Source organism: Carcharhinus amblyrhynchos, chromosome 26 (genome assembly GCF_965287045.1).
Source record: "Carcharhinus amblyrhynchos chromosome 26, sCarAmb.v2.hapA, whole genome shotgun sequence".
Classification (NCBI taxonomy): domain Eukaryota; kingdom Metazoa; phylum Chordata; class Chondrichthyes; order Carcharhiniformes; family Carcharhinidae; genus Carcharhinus; species Carcharhinus amblyrhynchos.
In genome coordinates this window covers 12,044,472-12,065,274 of record NC_137349.1, presented here as the reverse complement: position 1 = coordinate 12,065,274, position 20,803 = coordinate 12,044,472, and the positions used below count along the sequence as shown (strand labels likewise).

Sequence of the window (20,803 nt, the reverse complement as noted above, 5' to 3'; positions counted from 1 at the left end):
TTGATACTATCATTGCAGATCTTCAGCCTTAATTTCTTGCCTGCACCCCTTTATTGATGGGTTCCCTCAGACACCAAAAATCTATCAAACTTGGTCTTAGACATTCAGTAAACTATTTTTAATTAAATCATGTGTTTGATGATGTACCATTCTAATTAATGTTCGACATTTCAACATGGGCAGCATGGTAGCACAGTGGTTAGCATTGCTGCCTCACAGCGCCTGGGAACCGGGTTTGATTCCCGGCTTGGGTCGCTGTCTGTGTGGAGTCTGCATGCTCTCCCTGTGTGTCTGCGTGGGTCCCCTCGGGGTGCTCCGGTTTCCTCCCACATTCTGAAAGTCGTGCTGGTTAGGTGCATTGACCTGAACAGGCGCCGGAATGCGGTGACTCGGGGAATTTCACAGTAACTTCATTGCAGTGTTAATGTAAGTCTACTTGTGCTGAATAAATAAACTTTATTTTTTAATGGTTCCTCCAAATGTGCACAATGTTCGAGCTAATGGAGGTGGTGAAATTAAATGTGTTTGATAGAGTTGATGTTGGGGGCTATTTCCTCTGGTGGGGGTGGACATCAGGACAAAGGGGGCTGAACCTTAAAATCCGAGTCAGGCCATTGCGAAAGTGACGTCAGGAAGCACTTGCTCACACAAAAGGGGGAACAGAAATCTGGAAAACTCTCACCCAGCAAAAAAAAAGCCATGGATGTTGGGAATGAGTTGAAGCTTTCAAGACTGAACTCGAGATTGTTTTGTTGGATGAGGGATAAAGGGACTCGAGGTGTGGATCAGCCCAGATCAGACAGAGGCGGAACAGTTAACACTGCTGCCTCACAGCTCCAGGGGAGCTGGGTTTGACTCCCGGCTTGGGTCACTGTCTGTGTGGAACTTGCACGTTCTCCCCATGTCTGGGTGCTCCGGTTCCTTCCCACAGTCCAAAGATGTGCAGGCTAGGAGGATTGGCCATGCTAAAATTGCCCCTTAGTATTAGGGGGACTAGCTAGGGTAAATGCATGGGGTCATGAGAATAGGACTTGGGTGGGATTGTGGTCGGCACACATTTGATGGACCAAGTGGCCTCATTCTGCTCCGTAGGGATTCTATTTTATTGAACGGCGGCGGAACAGCCCCAAGGGGTTGAATAGCCTCATCTGGTTGCTCAAAGCAGGAGGAGGTGGAATCCTGCCCTGTGTGTGAGGTGAACCCATATCCATCATCAGGGGAAGTGAGATGTTGATTTGTTTCTGACTGGGAACATCCCCAATAGCAACAATTTGCCTTTTTTTAAATTCATTCTTGGGACATGGATGTCGCTGGCTGGGCGTTTATTGCCCATCCCTAGTTGCCTGTGGGCAATTGAGAGTCAACCACATCGCTCTGTAGTCACATGTAGGTAAGAACGGCAGATTCTCTTCCCTAAAGGACGTTAGTGAACCAGATGAGTTTTTCCAACAATCGACAATGGTTTCATGGTCATCAGTAGATTCTTAATTCCAGATTTTTTTTTATTGAATCCAAATCCCACCATCTGCCATCGAACCCAGGTCCCTAGAACATTAGCTGAGTTTCTGGATTAATAATCTAGCAATAATTCCATTAGGCCATGGCCTACCCCCCCAAGGTGCCTTCAGCGCAATGTAAGCAACTACACAACCGAGTGTCATCGGACACCAAGCTGTGTGAAACATTGGAATATCTGACCAAGAACTTGGACAAAGAGGCAGATTTGAAGGTGTATCTTGGAAGACGGAGGTGGGGAGGTTTGTAGAGGGGCTGCCAGAGATTAGGGCCTTAGCACAACCCCCAGTAGTAGAAGGATTTAAAGCCAGTTATGTGCAAGAGACCAGAACTGGGCCAAGATCTCCGAGAGTTGTATGGCGGAATTCTCCGGCTCTTCCCGCCAGTCGGATCTTGAACCTCCCCACACTCCCACCCCCACCCCCCACCGCTCCACCAGAGGGGAAAGCCTGCCGCAGGGTAGCTGGAGAATTCCATCAACAGGATTGATGGAGGGTGTAGCGAATGGGAAGGGTGAGGCCATGGAGAGATTGGAATGGGGGGGGGGGGGGGAGATGAGAATTTTAAAATCGAGGCTTGACTGCTCTGCGGGTTAAAGGAGGACAGTGAATGCAGCGGGTGACAGTTGACTGGGATGTGGTGCTAGTGGTGGAAGAGCTGCCACTCCCTGTCCTTTGTCCACTCTCCCTGGCGCTGACACCCCTCCCTGCAATCGGAATGACGACCAGCCCAGGCCTCTCACTCCACACTAACCTCCTGCTCATTGTTTCCTCCACAGCTTTGATGTTGAGAATGGCCTCTCCCCTGGACGCAGCCCACTCGACCCTCAGACCAGCCCTAGCTCGGGGCTGGTGCTGCAGGCAAACTTCGCCCACAGCCAGCGGCGAGAATCGTTCCTGTACCGGTCGGACAGCGACTACGACCTCTCACCGAAGAATGTTTCCAGGAACTCCTCCATCACCAGTGACATGTGAGTGACCTTCTCTTTGTTTAATCCTGGGAGCACTGTTCTGAGTCAGGAAGTGCAGGTTAACCTGGTTGATTGGCCATAGGTCCAGACCTGAGGCCTGGTCTGGGGGTGCAATGCCAAAGCAAGGGATGAGGGGGCGTGGAAGAAGTAGAAACAGGACCCTGGAAGCCAAATAAGAGGTGCCAATTATACCCTCTAAGAATTGCCACCTCTGATTGGATGTTGTCCTGGAGTTTTTGTCACATGACATCTGGCTCCAACTGCCTCAATCCTCCACCCTCGCCATTGGTCCCTCCTCATGGAGTCCCACCTTCCCCACAGCCAATCAGGAAGTAAAATGTCTCTCTCCATTAGCTGATTGGATTATTTCTGACTGTCAACCAAAGACAATGACTGCCCCCTTCTCCAATATTTTTATAATTAACGAACAAAAGTAAAAAGTGGAGATACATTTCTGTAATCCCTTAGATTTTTCTTCTGCCATTGTTCACAACAATGTTCAGATTAATCTTCCGATCCTTGGGAGGTTCCACAATAATTCTGGAGGGTTGGCAACCCTGGGCTACAGTTGATGGGGGGGAGGGCAGCAGGGTGGATGGGAGTGGGGAGAGATCAGAATAAACTGACCGTCTCCAATGGATTTTGTCCCCTCCCTCCAACAACTGGTTTCCAGGAGTAACTATTTCAAAGCTCATCCAAGACCTGCTTTAGCGTCGCGGCACTCCGAGCCTGTCCTTGCCCTGACAATGGGAAAGTAAGTGAGACCAGTTACTTGGAGACCAGCCTTTTCACCTGATCACAAGCTACTAACCATGGCGTAGAACCGGCCTGAGTATTGGTGTGAGAGATCGGGGTGGAGCGTGTGAACAAACGTAGTGGGCGACCTGCCTTGTGGAGCTATTTTTGAGGCAATGTCCCTGGGTTTAACTCAAAGCCATAGGCACCATTGGACATATGACATTATATGGTTGACATATGATAGTCCATGTTGGACACACACTTGATTAACACAAAATGCTTCACATTAGATACATGATGCAGAACACATCCATGTTAGACACAAGGACTCAATACTTTGTGTCGGCAGCACAGTGATGCGTGGTAAACACTCAGTATGTTCCATGTTCAACCAATGGGACTTCTAAGCATCAAAGGTCACTTAGCCAACAATCAACCTGCTCATGAATGTGCCTATTCTGCATTCTACCTCACTAGGTTGGCATTAGGTTGGCACACAGCCTATATCAAATGTGCTGTCCCTCAGTGTCAGAAACTCGACACTTAACATTGCACAGATGAGAGGCAGTCCCAGGATTCGGGTTAAAAGGCTCTTAACCAAGATAACAGGGAAATTGGGGTGAAATTCATCTTGGCTGGCCATTTAAAAGCCTGCTTTGCACCCTGTCCAATTTTTCAAATGTATGTAGCACAGTGGTTAGCACTGCTGCCTCGCAGTGCTAGGGACCCAGGCTCAATTCCTGGCTTGGGTTACTGTCTGTGCGGAGTTTGCACATTCTCCCCGTGTGGATTTCCTCCGGGCGCTCCAGCTTCCTCCAGTCAATGTACTTTGTGTTGGCAGCACAGTGATGCGTGGTAAACACTCAGTATATTCCATGTTCAACCAGTGGGACTTTTAAGCATCAAAGGTCACTTAGCCAACAATCAACCTCCCATCCACCCAACCCAATGTGTGGGTTGGGTGGATTGGCCATGCGAAATTGTCCCTTAGTGTCTCAGCCTGTGTAGGTTAGATGGATTAACCATGATAAATGCGATAGAGTGAGGGAGAGGGCCTGGGTAAGATACTCTGTCAGAGAGTCAGTGCAGGCTTGATGGGCTGAATGGCCTCCGTCGGGATTCTATGATCGATTCAGAATTGGTAAAAATCAGAGTCTCCAGACCCTGACACTTCACCAGCCTGAACTCCACACACCAAGTCAGAAGATACTCACCGGGGCAAGTTCTCTGTCACAAGGCTCCCTCTGCCTGTTCACTTTAACACCTCACAGCCCCACCCTCACTCCTGTCCCAATCTTTACCCTTCCTCGCTCCTCCCGTACTATCTCTATTCACAGAATAAAACAAGAAGGATTGTGGCAAAAATCATACCTTACTGGAAATTGGAGCATGATGCATCCCTCAGCTCTGAGCGTTTGCAAACTGATTGGTGCAGAGATTTCTGGGCGATCCGTCAGCCATTGGTCACTCTCGCTGGGGGGGGTCAGATCGAGCTGCGTCCCAATGGAATGTTTGTTTCTCAACGAGAAGCAGTCAAGGGCCTCCATGGTGCAGTGCTCTGTCAGTGTGAGAGAAAGGGACCATCCCAGTGACTGACTGCCACTGACACTGGGCAGATCTCGTCGCCAATCACAGTAAAAGCACAACCGCTTGTCCCAGTGTCCCTGGGCTAGGTGATGGGAAAGTCAAAATCTCCCTCATGGCACTGTGTCTGTTCCCGGGGCATGGGTCTTTTGAGCGGTTGTAACTCAACAATGGTCAAAATCTGAAATAAAAACAGAAAATGCTTGAAGTATTCAGCTGGTCTGGCAGCATCTGAGGAGAGGCAAGGAGTTAGTGTTTCAGGATGATAACTGTTTATGAGGAAAGGTCATTGGCTTGAGACTTTAACGCTGTCCCTTTCTGCACAGATACTGCCAGAGCAGCTGAGTATTTCCAGTGCTTTATGTCCGAGTAAATTGAGGGGAACAGTGGCACTGCTGCCTCACAGCGTCAGGGGCCTGGGTTCAATTCTGGCCTCGGGTCACTGTCTGCATGGAGCCTGCACATTCTCCCCATGTCTGCATGGATTTCCTCCAGGCACTCCAGTTTCCCCCCCACAGTCTGAAGATGCGCAGGTTAGATTGATTGGCCATGCTAAATTGTCCCTTAGTGTCAGGAGGAATTAGGAGGGTACATATGTGGGGTTATGGGGATAGGCCCTGGGTGGGATTGTGGTTGGTGCAGGATCGATGGGCTGAGTGGCCTCCTTCTGCACTGTTGGGATTCTATGACTTCCAGCTTTTTGCTTCTGTGAAAATCACTTGAGCTTGAAGATTAGAAAATCGACAAAATTAAATTGCAATTCTTGTTTTTAAAAATATGTAATTTGGTGCACCAAGACACTTAGTAAAGATAGTCACAGCCCCCTGTCACAGGGAGAGTGTCCCTGCGCTGGTTCATCTTTTGATTCCTTGAGTCTAACTCTGTGCTCCTGAGATCTGGAGAGGTCGGTCCGAACGCCCTTAAGCTAGCCTGGAATATTCCAGCATTTGAAACAGAATTTCTTCAAATAAAATCCTTCTTGGTCCTTGCTGCTTACGGTTGCAGTTTTAAAGAGAAATTGATCTTCTGACCTTGTGATTTCAGAGTGCTTTAATCTCTCTTTGTGCTAAGTTATCAAATGTGCCAGGAACAGAAGAAAGATCTTTCACCAGGTAGGAAGGATGCGGCTGAAGTGAAAGGACCTGACTGAGGGGTTAGAGAAAAATCCAGAGTTTTATATCAGTCGGGAATTTGAGACCAGAGATCAGTACTTCACTGGGATGTGGTGCTGTAGCAGCAATGTTGCAGCATCAGTAATCCAGAAACTAACTCTGTGGGCATGAATAAATCTGGAATTGAAAGCATACCCAAAAAATGGCAGTGTTTCCGGCGAGAAACACACCAGTTTCCTCTCCAAATCTTACAACACTCTGCTTAAGTCATTCAGGGAGGAGAGGGGTGGGGGGGGAGGCCTAAACACGCAGGCAAAACGCAGCTGCATAGAGATTAGGGTGCCTTGTTTAAAGGGCGCTCTGATCATAACTTTAGTTAACCACCACCAGCCCCCGCTCTTCCCCAATCCATCACAGAGGTCTTGGGGGACTTCTGTCCACATGCCTGATCAGATTTTTGGCACTTCTCTGCCAACGCCCCCCCCAACCATCGGTTAATGCCATTGCCAGTGTCTCCCGCTCCTCTATCCGCTTGGCCCACGACCAAGTCTGAATGAAATCCTTCCTCCCTCCCCCCAGGGAGGCTCCCACTAGAGCCAGCCCCTGGCACTGGCTGACACTGCCAGGTTTGGCATGATGCCAAGCTGGCAGTGCCAGGGGGCATTGCCGGGACACTGCCTGGCCATGTCCTTCTCACCTGCAGGCTAGACTCGGAGTGAAGTCCTGAATGAGGAGACGAGCTTGAACACATTGCCCCTTTCACGGGACCATCCCAATACCGATCTCTGCTTCACAATGGGGCAAATGACCAACGAAATACGACTTGCAAAGGTAGGTGAGATCTGACATGTTGTGCGACATGTTACAATATACCGATTACACACAGCGCGTCTTATAGAAGAAATGGAGATTACTCTAAAGGAAACATGACAAAAGTGACAACACTGGTGACCGACGTTCCAGAACAGTTGGTGACTCAGTAGAAAGATCCTCTTAAAATTTTCTAAGTTTCCTTGATTTCTTTCCACTAGCTGTTCCGTTTTGAATTTATTCTGCTCTCTCAGCTTGTAGTCACCAGAGCAAGAGGATAGTCTGGTAATTTTCTCTCTGTTACCTGTCGTTACTTTGTTTTTGCAATGACCCCTTTTCAAAGTCTGAGTGAAGACCTGAGAGCTGCACTACAGGACATCAGTAACGTTGCGAAGCCAGAGGGGGAAGAGATTGGAGTTTGGTGATGTCCACCATGAACTTTATAACCTTACAGACGAGCAGGAAGAATGTTTGTATAGACTCTGTATCCGATGCACGTTGTCTGTGTTCTATATGAACACAATCTATGATCAGTATGTTGAGTTTATTAAGTGAGGAGTCTGTGTTCAGTAGAAACATACACTGTTTGTCAGAGGGAGCGTTTATGTTCTAACTCTGTTCATCTGTTTCTGTACTCAGCCATACGGAAGACATGATTGTGACGCCATTTGCTCAGGTAAGCGGGAAAACGTATATCTCTGCTTGAAGCTGTTCCCACTCCCCTCTCTGCCTGGAACAGGCTGGAGGGAGGGGATGTTCTTCCTGAGGCTGGTCACTGAGATGAGGGTGGGGTGCAGTGGGGCTGGGAGTGGGAGTTGGCCTTTGCATTGGTAACCACCATCCCCACCCATCAGGAGGTTGCTGAGGTTGGGGGAAGTGATGGCCTAGTGGTATTATCGATTGATTATTAATGGAGAAACTCAGCTAACATTCTGGGGACCCGGGTTCGAATCCCACCACGGCAGATGGTGGAATTTGAATTCAATAAAAAAGAAATCTGGAAGTAAGAATCTACTGATGACCACGAAATCATTGTTGATTGTCAGAAAAAACCCATCTGGTTCACGGATATCCTTTAGGAAAGGAAACTTGCCGTCCTTACCTGGTCTGGCCTACATGTGACTCCAGAGCAATGTGGTTGACTCTCAACTGCCCTTGGGCAACTAGGGATGGGCAATAAATGCTGGGCAGCCAGCAACGCCCATGTCCCACGAATGAATTAAAAATAAAACTCAATCCCACATTGCCTAGTGAAATGACAGAAATGAGCTGTGTGTTGGTGATTGTACATTTGCCTCTGGCCGTAGGGAGTATGAGGCATCCTGAGCTCTCCCTGCTTGTATAAAAGAAAGGACTTGCATTTCTGTAGCGGCTTTTGGAAAGTCCTTCATTAGTTATAAAGCACTTGGAGATTTCCTAAAGTGGTTAAAGTATGGTCACTATCAAAATGTAGGAAATGTGAGCACCAGCCTCTCTTTGATATTAATCAGTTAATATATTTGTAGTGATAGTAACTGAGGGATAAATTTTGATTTGATTTATTATTGTCATATGTATTAACATACAGTGAAAGGTATCGTTTCTTGCACGTTTTATAGACAAAGCATAACATTCATAGTGTATGAGCAGGAGGGAAGGAGAGGGTGCAGGATATAGTGTTACAGCCATAGCTAGGGTGTAGAGAAAGATCAACTTAGTGCAAGATAGGTCCATTCAAAAGTCTGACAGCAGCAGGGAAGAAGCTGTTCTTGAGTCAGTTGGTACATGTCCTCAGACTTTTTTATCTTTACCCCGAAGGAAGAAGGTGGAAGAGAGAATGTCTGGGGTGCATGGGGCCCTTAATTATGCTGGCTACTTTGCTGAAGCAGTGGGAAGTGTAGACAGAGTCAATGGATGGGAGACTGGTTTGCATGATGGACTGTGCTACGTCCACAATCCTTTGTAGTTTCTTGCAGTCTTGGACAAAGCAGGAGTCACACCAAGCTACAACATATCTGGAAAGGATACTTTCCATGGTGCACCTGTAAGAATTGATGAGAATTGTAGTGGATATATTGAATTTTCTTTGCCTCCTGCGAAAGTAAAAGCGTTGGTGGGGTTTTCTTAACTGTAGCGTCAGTGTGGAGGGACCAGGACATGTTTTTGGTGACCTGAACATCTAGAAACCTGAAGTCTCAACGATTTACACTTCATCCCTGTTGATGTAATCAGGAGCATGTCTTCGGCTACCTCTTTCATTTTCCTGACATTGAGGGGGAGATTATTGTTGTTGCACCAATTCACCAGATTCTCCAACTCCTCTATTATTGGCCATGAAAATAGGGAAAACTGTAGAGATACTATGACTCTTCATTGACTTAATGACAATTTCAACTTTTCTGCCCATTTGAGAGGACAGACAGAGTCTTGGTTTAATCTTAGAATCCCTGCAGTGCAGAAAGAGGCCATTCAGCCCATCGAGCCTGCACGACAATAATCCCACCCAGGCCCAGTCCCCTTAACCCCATGTATTTACCCTGCAAATCTTTTTAACACTAACAGCCAATTTAGCATGGCCAATCAATCTAATCTGCACCTCCTTGAACTGTGGGAGGAAACTGGAGCACCCAGAGGAAACCCATGCAGACGTGGGGAGAATGTGAGGCCTCCGCACAGACAGTGTCGCAAGCCGGGAATCGAACGCGGGTCTCTGGCGATATGAGGCAACAATGCTAAACACTGTGTCACCGTGGTTTGACAACACTACAGTGTACAGTGATTATGTTTTACTATAAAGTGCTTCAGGACATCCTCACCCTAACACAGGGCAATGGGATTTGGGCGTGCAGGTCCACAGTTCCCTAAAAGTGGCAACACAGGTGAGCGAGGTGATTGAGAAGGTATATGGCCTGCTTGTCTTCATCAGCTGGGGCACTGAGTACAAGAGTTGGGAAATTACATTGCAGCTATACGAAATCTTGGTTGGGCCACATTTGGAGTATTGCTTGCAGTTCTGGTCACCACACTACCAGAAGGATGTTGAAGCTTTGGTGAGAGTGCAAAGAAAGTTCACCAGGATGTTGCTTGGTCTCAAGGGTGTTGGCTATGAGGTTGAATAAGCTCAGATTGTTTTCACTGAAAAATTGAGGCAGAGGAGAGACCTGATAGAGGTCTACCAAATTATGAGAGACAGAGACTGGGTGGATGGTCAGAGGCTTCTTCCTAGGGTGGAAGTGTCAATTACAAGGGGGCACGGGTTCAAGGTGAGAGGGGGAAAGTTTAAGGGAGATGTGCAGGGAGAGGTTTTTCACACAGAGACTGGTGGATGCCTGGAACGCGCTGCCAGAAGAGGTGGTGGAAACAGGCACATTAGCAACATTTAAGAGAATTCTGGATGGGTGCATGAATAGAAGAGTATGGACCGAGTAAGGGCAGAAGGTTTTATTTTACTGTAACTAGGGGAACAAGATAGGCACAGGCTTGGAGGGCCAAAGGGCATGTTCCTGTGCTGTACTTCTCTTTGTTCCTAGTCAATGAGTATATTCAAGATAGATACTGACAGGCGTTTTGGATATCGAAGGAATCAAACAATGTGGGGTAGGGGAGAGACAGACGTTGAGATAGGTAAAGCAGCCAGGATCTTACTGAAAAGTGGAGCTGATCTGATGGGTTGTAGGCCTGAGTCTGGATCCTATTTCTTATGTTACTATTTAAAGGCCCTGTTATATGAGATAGGATCGAGGTCACAGAGAATTATCAGAGGAGACGTAATTTTTCATTAAAATTAGACTTCCATCTGCCTGGTGCGATGATGGACTGCACCCAGGATGTGTCTCATTCCTGGACTGTCTGCGCTGGCTGTGGAGTCTCTTCATGGCTGGCACAGCTATTGCTCAGAGGTTGACTGATACAACACGGGGTTAGATACAGAGTAAAGCTCCCTCCATCCTGTCCCCATCAAGCACTCCCAGGACAGGTACAGCATGGGGTTAGATACAGAGTAAAGCTCCCTCCACCCTGTCCCCATCAAGCACTCCCAGAACAGGTACAGCACAGGGTTAGATACAGAGTAAAGCAACCTCTACACTGTCTCAATAATGTCTACGAACCCCAGTCTCGGCGAGATCTCATCAATCTCTCAACAGGATATATTTTCCAGTTCCCAAACCAGACATCCTGTGTTTTGGTTAACGTGGCCAGAAGGTGATGGTGATTTGTGTTGGTTTACTGAATGCATCCCAAGCCCAGGGTGAGATCAGAACTGCTGTCCGAATTGCTGTCACGTGGAATCCCAACAGTCAGTAGCCAAGACAAAATTTAATCCCTTCAGTCTTGGTCAAACACTGGACCTAGTGCAGGAAGATCAGTGTTTAATCCAGACTTTGAGAAGTATTTTAATTTCCCATGTTTGTCTGTAGATTTCAGAGGTCAATGAGACTTGGGGGAACTCCCACCAGCTATGTAGTAAAATGATCTTCCCAATATCCCAGCAGTATTTGGCAGGAGTCATTTGGCTCACACAGGGCAGGAAGGCGCCAAGTTCAGATGTCAGTCAGAGTTTCAAATCTCACTCTGGGTGGGGCAGAGAACAATTCTGGGATGGTTGCCATGTCCATTACTATCCAGTGTCCCTGTATGTAGAGACGTGAGTGGGACTCACCAGGAAGATTTTATTTAATTCATTCTCAGGTTGTGGGCATTGCAGTCACTGTTCCTTGCAATATTTCCCCTGAGAAACTGATAATGAATCACCTTCTTGAACTGGTGAAGTTGCCACCACAGTGCTTTTATTATTTATTTATTTGTCACAAGTAAGGCTTACATTAACACCGCAATGAAGTTACTGTGAAATTCCCTTAGTCACCACAATCCAGCCCTTGTTTGGGTCAATGCACCTAATCAGCACATCTTTCAGATTGTGGGAGGAAACCCACATTGACACAGGGAGAACGTACAAACTCTGCGCAGACAGTGACCCCAACCGGATTTGAACCCAGGTCCCTGGCGCTGTGAGGCAGCGGCGCTAACCACTGTGCCACTATGCCACCCACGGTATTAAGTGCTGTTAAATAGCGGGAAGGAGTTTCAGAATATGATTCAACAATGGTGAAGGAATGCCTGTATATTTCCAAATCAGGATGATGTGTGTGGCTTGTCGGGGATTTGACTGATGCAGGTGATTTTATGTGCATGCTGCTCTTGTCTGTCTGGGTGGTCGAGTCATAGTATTGGAATGTGTTGTTGATGGAGCCTTTGTAAGTTGCTCGATGGTATCATCTTGTAGATGGCACACACTGTCGGTCCAATCTGAGTGGTGGGAAAATTATATAGAGTCATAGAGGTTTACAGCATGGAAACAGGCTTTTCAGACTAACTTGTCCATGCTGCCCGGTTTTTATCACTAAGCTAGTCCCAATTGCACACATTTGGCCCATATCCGTCTATACCCATCTTACCCATTAACTGTCTAAATGCTTTATAAAAGACAAAATTGTACCCGCCTCTTCTACTACCTCTGGCAGCTCGTTCCAGACACTCACACCCTCTGTTGAAAAAATTGCCTCTCTGGACCCTGTTGTATCTCTGCCCTTTCATCTTAAACCTATACCCTCTAGTTTTAGACTCCCCTACCTTTGGGAAAAAATGTTGACTAAGTGATCTACGCCCCTCATTATTTTATAGACCTCTATAAGATCACTCATAAGCCTCCTACGCTCCAGGGAGAAATTCTAAGCGAAGGACATGGATTAATCAAAGGCAGTCAACATGTAGGCTTTTGATAAAGTTCCACGTTTTGCTTTTATTCATTCGTGGGACATAGGTGTCGCTGGCTGGTCACCATTTATTGTCCATCCCTAGTTGCTCTTACTGAGTGACTTGCGAAGCCATTTCAAAGAGCAATTGAGAGTCAACCACATTGCTGTGGTGCTGGAGTCACGTGTAAGCCAGATCAGATAAGGACAGCAAATTTTCTTCCCTAAACAACATTAGTGAACCAAATGGGTTTTTCTGACAATCAACAATGGTCATCAGCAGATTCTTAATTCCAGATATTTTTTATTAAATTCAAATTCCACCATCTGCTGTGGCGGGATTCGAACTGGGAGTCCGCAGAACATTAATTGAGTTTCTGGATTAATAGTCTAGCGATAATTGTCTAGAGAGATTCTTTCCACTGAGAAAGGAAACCAGAACTAGAGGGCACAGTCTCAAAATAAGGGGGGGTCAGTTTAGAACGGAGTTGAGGAGGAACTTCTTCTCTCAGAGGGTGGTGAGTCTCTGGAATTCTCTGCCCATTGAAGTGGTGGAGGCTACCTCGTTGAATACATTTAAGTCACGGGTAGATAGATTTCTGATCGATAAGGGAATTAAGGGTTATGGGGAGCAGGCGGGTAAGTGGAACTGATCCACTTCAAATCAGCCATGATCTTATTGAATGGCGAGGCAGGTTCGAAGGGCTAGATGGCCGACTCCTGCTCCTATTTCTTATGTTCTTATGTTATGTTCTTATACCTTGATAGGCATATGAACAAACGGGGAATAGAGAGATATAAGCAGTTGGTCTAGATAGGACAACACGATTGGCGCAGGCTTGGAGGGCTTGTTTTTGTGCTGTACCATTGTTTGTTCTTTGATGATACCCCTCAGCCATTGCCTCCCCAGTGGCAAACTGTTCAGTGAGGTAGAAGCAGGAAGCAGAGGTTAACAGTCGATGGTATGTGTGTGACTGGAAGCTGTTTACAGTGGGGGTTCCGTTGCTTCGCTTGTTTTTGGTGGCCTATATCAATGATTTGGACTTGAATGCTGGGGAACATCAATAAGTTTGATATAAAAATTGGCGACATGGCAGATAATCAAGAAAAAAGCTTTTAACAGCAGGGAGATGTCAATGGATAGCCAGGTGGCCAGAACAATGGCAAATGGAGTTCAATCCAGGGAAGTGTGAGGCGATGCATTTGGGAGGTAAAACATGGCAAGGGAATACACAATAAATAGTCAGATACTGAAATGTAGAGTAACAGGGAACCTGGAATGTATGTTCACAGAACCCCGAAAGTATCTGATCAGATAAATGATTAAGGCATCATCATACAGAATACTTGCTTTTATTAGCTGAAGCATTAGATTTTAACAGCTGGGAGGTTATGCTGAAACCGTATAAAACGCTGTTAGACAACAGTGCGGTTCTGGCTGATATACTGTGGGAAATATGTGATTGCACCAGAGAGGATACAGGGGGGATTTACAAGGATGTTGCCTGGATTGGAGAGGTTTAGTGTTGAGGAAAGGTTGGATAGGCTGAGGGCTGAGTCTTTTAAATTACGAGACAGCCTTGAAAGAGTGGATCAGAAGGCCCAGTTCCCCTCGCTTCAGGGTCCATGACTGGGGTAGTGGATTTTCAAGAAGAGTTTTACAGGAGGTTCAAAGAGGATGTTTTCACTAGGAGAGTGATAGGCGTCTGAAACTCACTGCCTGAAAGGGTGATAAAGGCGGAAATCTTCACCACGTTTAAAAACGTACTTGGATATGAACCTAAGGTTCTGTAATCTACAGAAGGACTGACCTAGAAGTGGGAAGTAGGTTTAGGTGGATAGCACTGGCACAGACAGTGGGCTGAATGACCTCTTGTGCTGTAAATGTCAATCAGTTCATGGTTCTGAAAGCGGTCGGAACTCAGCTGAGACCCAACAGCGAGAATGACAAAGGCACTGAACGGCTGCACCTCTCTGGCCACACTCCTGCCACCTCCAAGCCCACCCTTCCAGCCACCTTTCTTGTCACTCCCCCTCCTTGCCCCCATGATCACCCTTTGATCACCTCCATGTCAACCTCCTTGGTCTCCCCACTGACCCCACCCTTAACTGTAATCTAGGGACCCTTCTGGTCACCTCTCCAGCCACTCCCACACCATCCCCCTCAATCATACCATTCTGAGCTACCTTGAAGTTCTGTACATTGGGCTGTTAAAACACTGGCCCCTGGTTCTGGGAAAAAATTTAAAACCTTTCTGGCACTGAAAATGGAGATGGAATATTGGAAAGCTTCTGCCCAGGGAGGGAGAAGGCTGTTCAGCCCATCAATTCCTGTGTTGGATGCCCTTAAGGCAGCTCCAGCCTATTGCAGCCAGTTCAGGAATGAATCTATGACTCACATAAGAACATAAGAAGTAGGAGCAGGAGTAGGCCATCTAGCCCCTCAAGCCTGCCCCGCCATTCAATAAGATCATGGCTGATCTGAAGTGGCTGAGTTCCACTTTCCCGCTTTCTCCCCATAACCCTTAATCCCCTTGCCTACCAAAAACCTATCTACCCGTGTCTTAAATATATTTAGCGAGGTAGGCTCCACCACTTCAACGGGCAGAGAATTCCAGAGATTCACCACCCTTTCAGTGAAGAAGTTCCTCCTCAACCCCGTTCTAAACTGCCCCCCCCCTTATCTTGAGGCTGTGCCCTCTAGTCCTGCTGTCCTTTCTGAGCGGGAAAAATCTCTCTACCTCCACCCTATCCATCCCCTTCATCATCTTATACGTCTCAATAAGATCCCCTCTCATCCTTCTAAACCCCAACGAGTACAAGCCCAGTCTATTCAGCCTCTCTTCATAGTTCAACCCCCTCAACTCCAGTATCAGCCTAGTGAACCTCCTCTGCACTCCCTCCAAGGCCAAAATATCCTTGCGCAAGTGCGGCGACCAAAACTGCACACAGTACTCCAGCTGCAGCCTCACCAGTGCCCTGTACAGTTGCAGCAAGACCTCCCTGCTTTTATATTCAATCTCCCTCGCTATGAAGGCCAGCATCCCATTTGCCTTCCTGATCACCTGCTGCACCTGTAGGCTGGGTTTTTGCGACTCATGCACAAGGACCCCCAGGTCCATCTGCACCGTAGCATGCTGCAGCTTTTCGCCCTTTAAATAGTAATCCCTCCTACTATTATTCCTGCCAAAGTGGATAACCTCACACTTGCTAACATTGTATTCCATCTGTCAGGTCCTCGCCCAGTCGCTTAGCCTATCTAGATCCCTCTGCAGACTTTCTACACCCTCCGCACAATTTGCTTTTCCACTTATCTTTGTGTCATCAGCAAATTTCGACACCCTACACTCAGCTCCCTCCTCCAGATCATCTATATAAATGGTAAATAGCTGGGGCATTCCACTAGTCACCAACTGCCAATCTGAATAGCACCCATTGATACCTACTCTCTGCCTCCTATTAGTCAGCCAATCCTCTATCCACGCTAACACCTTACCCCCAACTCCATGCCCCCTAATCTTCTGTAGCAACCTTTTGTGCGGCACCTTATCAAACGCCTTTTGAAAATCGAGAAACACCACATCCACCAGTTCCCCTCTGTCCACCGCACTAGTCACATCCTCATAGAATTCCAATAAATTTGTCAGACACGACTTCCCCTTAACGAATCCGTGCTGTGCCTGCTCTATCAAACAATTCTTCTCAAGGTGCCTCGCTATTTATTCTTTGATGACGGATTCAAACATTTTTCCTACAACAGATGTTAAACTAACCGGCCTATAATTCCCTGCCTTTTGCCTGCTACCCTTTTTAAACAGCGGCGTAACATTAGCCATTTTCCAATCTTCCAGCACTTCCCCGGAATCCAGCGAGGTTTGGTAAATAATCACTAAGGCATCCACTATCACCTCTGCCATTTCCTTCTGAACCCTGGGATGCATTCCATCCGGTCCTGGGGACTTGTCCACCATCAGTCCCGCTAGTCTATCGAGCACTACCTCTCTAGTGACAGTGATCGTATTCAGGCCCTCAACTCCTACCATCCTTCTATCTTTAATACCCGGCAAACTATTTGCGTCCTCCTCCATGAAGACTGAGGCAAAAAACTTATTTAAGGCCTCAGCCATTTCTTCATCCCCCACCACTAAATCCCCCCTCTCATCCTCTAAGGGTCCAACATTCACCCTAGCCAGCCTCCTCCTCTTTATATATTTATAAAAGCTCTTACTATCCTTTTTTATATCTATCTTATATCTATCTTACTATCCTTTTCACCAATTAGAATGTTCCCGTGTCAGCGTTAGAATTGTAGAGCCTGCCTTTTGATTGGTTGAGATTCTTTTAATTGACAGTTCCGAATCACTGCAGAACAATCAACAATCCCACCCACAAGGTACAAAAGCCAATCATAGGCTCCGAAATTCATTTTGAAGGTTGCTAGGTAACACGGGCCCTTCTTTGCTCAGATGAACATGTTTAGATTTTGCTGCTGCCCATGTTTGATACGCCAGTACTCTGTCCAAGTGCCAAGTGTCGAAACTAAATGCCAACCTGACCTACAATCTGAGCCTGAGCGTGCACTTGAACCAAAGTCTTGGCCTGCACGTTTACATCTACGAGTCCCTGACTCTCCTTCAGAAATTAACTTTCTACAGGTAACAGAGCATGTATGAACACGTGACCTTAGTGTGGACAGGTAACTGTCCTCCGTCTCCGTTCCCCCCCCCCCCAACAACAGGCCTGAACATGTCCCTGTAAACCACACCCCAATATGCCCCCCCGCTCCCCCCACCCCTGCCGAGTCTGGCTATGTCTGGGCACAACCCCAGCCCTCGCAGAGCGGGACGGGTGCATTTGATTATGGATGGGATGAAGGGCTGACCTGATTTGGCTTTTCTACATGAGATGTGCTGGGGACGCATTCAGCTGGAAAGGGGTCAAATAATGGAGCGTGTGGATGAGGGGATATGTCCATGAACATTAAATGCTGGAAAATCTCAGCAGGTCTGACAGCATCAGTGGAGAGAGAATAGAGCCAAAGTTTCAAGTCTGGATCACAGAATTGAAACGTTGGCTCCATTCTCTCTCCACAGATGCTGATGAGCCTGCTGAGATTTTCCAGCATTTTCTGTTTTTCTTGATTCCAACATCTGTGGAAGTATTGTGGTATTATGTCAGGAACACTATTCTGTGTCTAACCCCATGCTGTACCTGTCCTGGGAGTGTTTGATGGGGACAGTGTAGAGGGAGCTTTACTCTGTATCTAACCCTATGCTGTACCTGTCCTGGGAGTGTTTGATGAGGTAAACACAGTAAGAAGTCTCACAACACCAGGTTAAAGTCCAGCCAGTTTATTTGATAGTAATCCCACAAGCTTTCGGAAACGGTGTTCCTTCGTCAGGTGTGTGGAAGGTTCTGATCAGAGAAGGGTGTATAAAGTCACACACAGTTTACAGAATACCGATTAGAATGCAAGTCTTTATAGCTAACCTGCTATCAAATAAACTGGTTGGACTTTAACCTGGTGTTGCGAAACTTCTTACTGTGTTTACCCTGGTCCAACACTTGCACCTCTACACCAGTGTTTGATGGGGACAGTGTAGAGGGAACTTTACTCTGTATCTAACCTCGTGTTGTACCTGTCCTGGGAGGACTTGATGGCGCACATAGAGGGAGCTGTACTCTGGATCAAACCCCATGCTGAATCTGTCATGGGAGTGTTTGATGGGGGAGAGTGTAAAGGGAGCTTTACTCTGTATCTAACCCCGTGCTGTACCTGTCCTGAGAGTGTTTCATGGGGACAGTGTAAAGGGAGCTTTGCTCTGTATCTAACCCTGTGCTGTACCTGTCCTGAGAGTGTTTCATGGGGGAGAGTGTAAAGGGAGCTTTACTCTGTATCTAACCCCGTGCTGTACCTGTCCTGGGAGTGATTGATGGGGACAGTGTAAAGGGAGCTTTACTCTGTATCTAACCCTGTGCTGTACCTGTCCTGGGAGTGTTTGATGCAAGTAGTTTTTGCCCAAAGTTCAGTAAATATTCCATTCCCAAACGCATACACCATGGCTTAAAGCGCAAGAATAGAAAAAATATTTTTTAAAGGTTTTAAATGCTCTGGTGAGGAATTAAATTATTCGAGAGGGCACACTGTCAGTATTGAGGCCAGTGGCCGCAAAACTGTTAAACTGTTTCATATACCATTGTCACTTAAAAAGATGTTTACATTATTCCTTGGAGTGGATCCAGAGGAGGTTCACAAGAATGATCCCAAGAATGAAGGGTTTGTCATTTGAGGAGTGGTTGCGGAATCTGGGCTTATACTCAATGAAGTTTAGAAGGATGAGGGGGGATCTAATTTGTAACTTGCAGAATATCGAGAGGCCCAGGTAGAGTGGACGAGGAGTGGATGATTTCACTAATCGCAGGGACTGGAACCAGTGGACACAACCTCAGTGAAGGGGCACTCCTTTAAAACTGAGATGAGGAGGGATTTCTTCAGCCAGAGGATGGTGAATCTGTGAAACTCATTGCCACCGAGGGCTTTGAAGGCCAGGTCATTGAGTGTCTTTAAGACTGAGATAAATAGGTTCTTAATCAATAAGGGGATCAGGGGTTATGGGGAGAAGACAGGAGAATGGGATGAGAATCATATCAGTCATGATTGAATGGTGGAGTAGGTGCGATGGGCTGAATGGCCTTATTCTGTTCCAATACCTGATGGTCTATTCCACTTATTGATAAAGAGAAAACACTTTGATACTCAGAGTGCAGCCCTTCTCTGACACTCATCCCACTGTGCCTGGGCCATTACACAGAAAATAGAAGCAGGAGACGGCCCTTCGAGCCTGCTGTGCTATTTATTTTGATCATAACTGATCGTCAAATTCAATATCCTGATCCTGCCTTCCCTCCCATATCCCTTGATCCCTAAGAACCGTACAACGAGCTCTAATTGTTGGACCTGAGGGCCTGGCCACCAAAGAAAGTAATAGGAACCAGAAGAAGCCATTCAGCCTCACCAACTTGTTCTGCATCGAGTGAAATCATGGCTGATCTAGATTTTAACTCGTGCCTTACCCTTTTAATCCCTTGTACTGTAAACTTCTATGGAATTTGGACCTCTGATTTGAAATTATTAATACAGTAAGAAGTTTCACAACACCAGGTTAAAGCCCAACAAATTTATTTGGTAGCAAACCTGAGGAACTTGGCTATCAGTCTCTGCTCAGTGACTCCGCGTTGTCGTGCGTTGTGAAGGTCACCCTGGAGTTCCGCACACATGAGGAAGCCCTCAACCAGGATGTCACCCTGTCTGTAACCCCCGTGACTTGCCTGGGCTTGCAACATCTCACTAACTGTCCTGTCTGGAAACAATACACATCTCTTTAACCTGTGCTTAATGCTCTCTCCATTGTCTGTACCTTTGAGACTCGATTAGCTATAAAGACCCGCATTCCAACCGTTATTTTGTAAATTGAGTTTGTGTCTTATATGCCCTGTTTGTGAACAGAACTCCCATTCACCTGACAAAGGAGCAGCAATCGCTCCGAAAGCTAGTGGACTTTGCGACCAAATAAATCTGTTGGACCTGGTATTGTGAGACTTCTTACTGTGTTTACCCCAATCCAACACCGGCATCTCCACATCATTGAAGTTATTAATCCAGTGGGACTCGATTCATTTTTTGCGTGAGAGCATTCCTTCCTTCTGTCATTGATTGAGTAGCTTAAACCTGATCTTTGCTTTTTCTTCTTGCCCTAAACCCCTCAGCAGTGAAAAACATTCTAGCTATTCCATCGATTCGTTTCATAATCCTAAATCTCCAAACAAACCCCCTTTTAATGTTTCAAAGGGTGCTAGCCTGGTTAATGTGATCTGTTTCCATCGTTTTTTTTTAATTGGCCCTTTAGACGGCTTTGTTTTGTACTTGTCTGCTACATTTTACTGAGTAAGAAGTCTCACAACACCAGGTTAAAGTCCAACAGCTAATCTGTAAAGACTCGCATTCTAATCAGTATTCTGTAAACTGTGTGTGCCTTTATACGTCCTGTTTGTGATCAGAATTCTCCACTCACCTGATGAAGGAACAGCGTTCCCAAAGCTAGTGGTGTTTACTACCAAATAAACCTGTTGGACTTTAACCTGGTGTTGTGAGACTTCTTACTGTGGTTACCCCTGTCCAACGCCAGTATCTCCACATCATGACATTTCACTGATATATATGAATCTTTTTGGACTGTCACTATTCCTCGTTTCTCAACATTTCACTTGCATCAATCTAACACCTCTCAGGGCCTCGGTACAACCCAGAAGCATTTAACAGCCAATGTAGAGCTTTTAACATG

At 46.6% G+C, this 20,803-nt stretch overlaps 1 protein-coding gene across 3 annotated transcripts in view; it reads left to right on the top strand.

Annotated features, from left to right (window-relative positions):
• The window catches only part of LOC145358806 (3',5'-cyclic-AMP phosphodiesterase 4C-like), a 307,845-nt gene that overhangs the window by 236,736 nt on the left and 50,306 nt on the right, over positions 1-20,803 (top strand). For all 3 annotated transcript variants that reach the window (XM_080213112.1, XM_080213114.1, XM_080213113.1), the window contains 2 exons: positions 2,294-2,485; positions 7,369-7,405. In XM_080213112.1, coding sequence (XP_080069238.1) covers positions 2,294-2,485; positions 7,369-7,405 — 229 coding nt within the window. The remainder of the gene's footprint in view (positions 1-2,293; positions 2,486-7,368; positions 7,406-20,803) is intronic.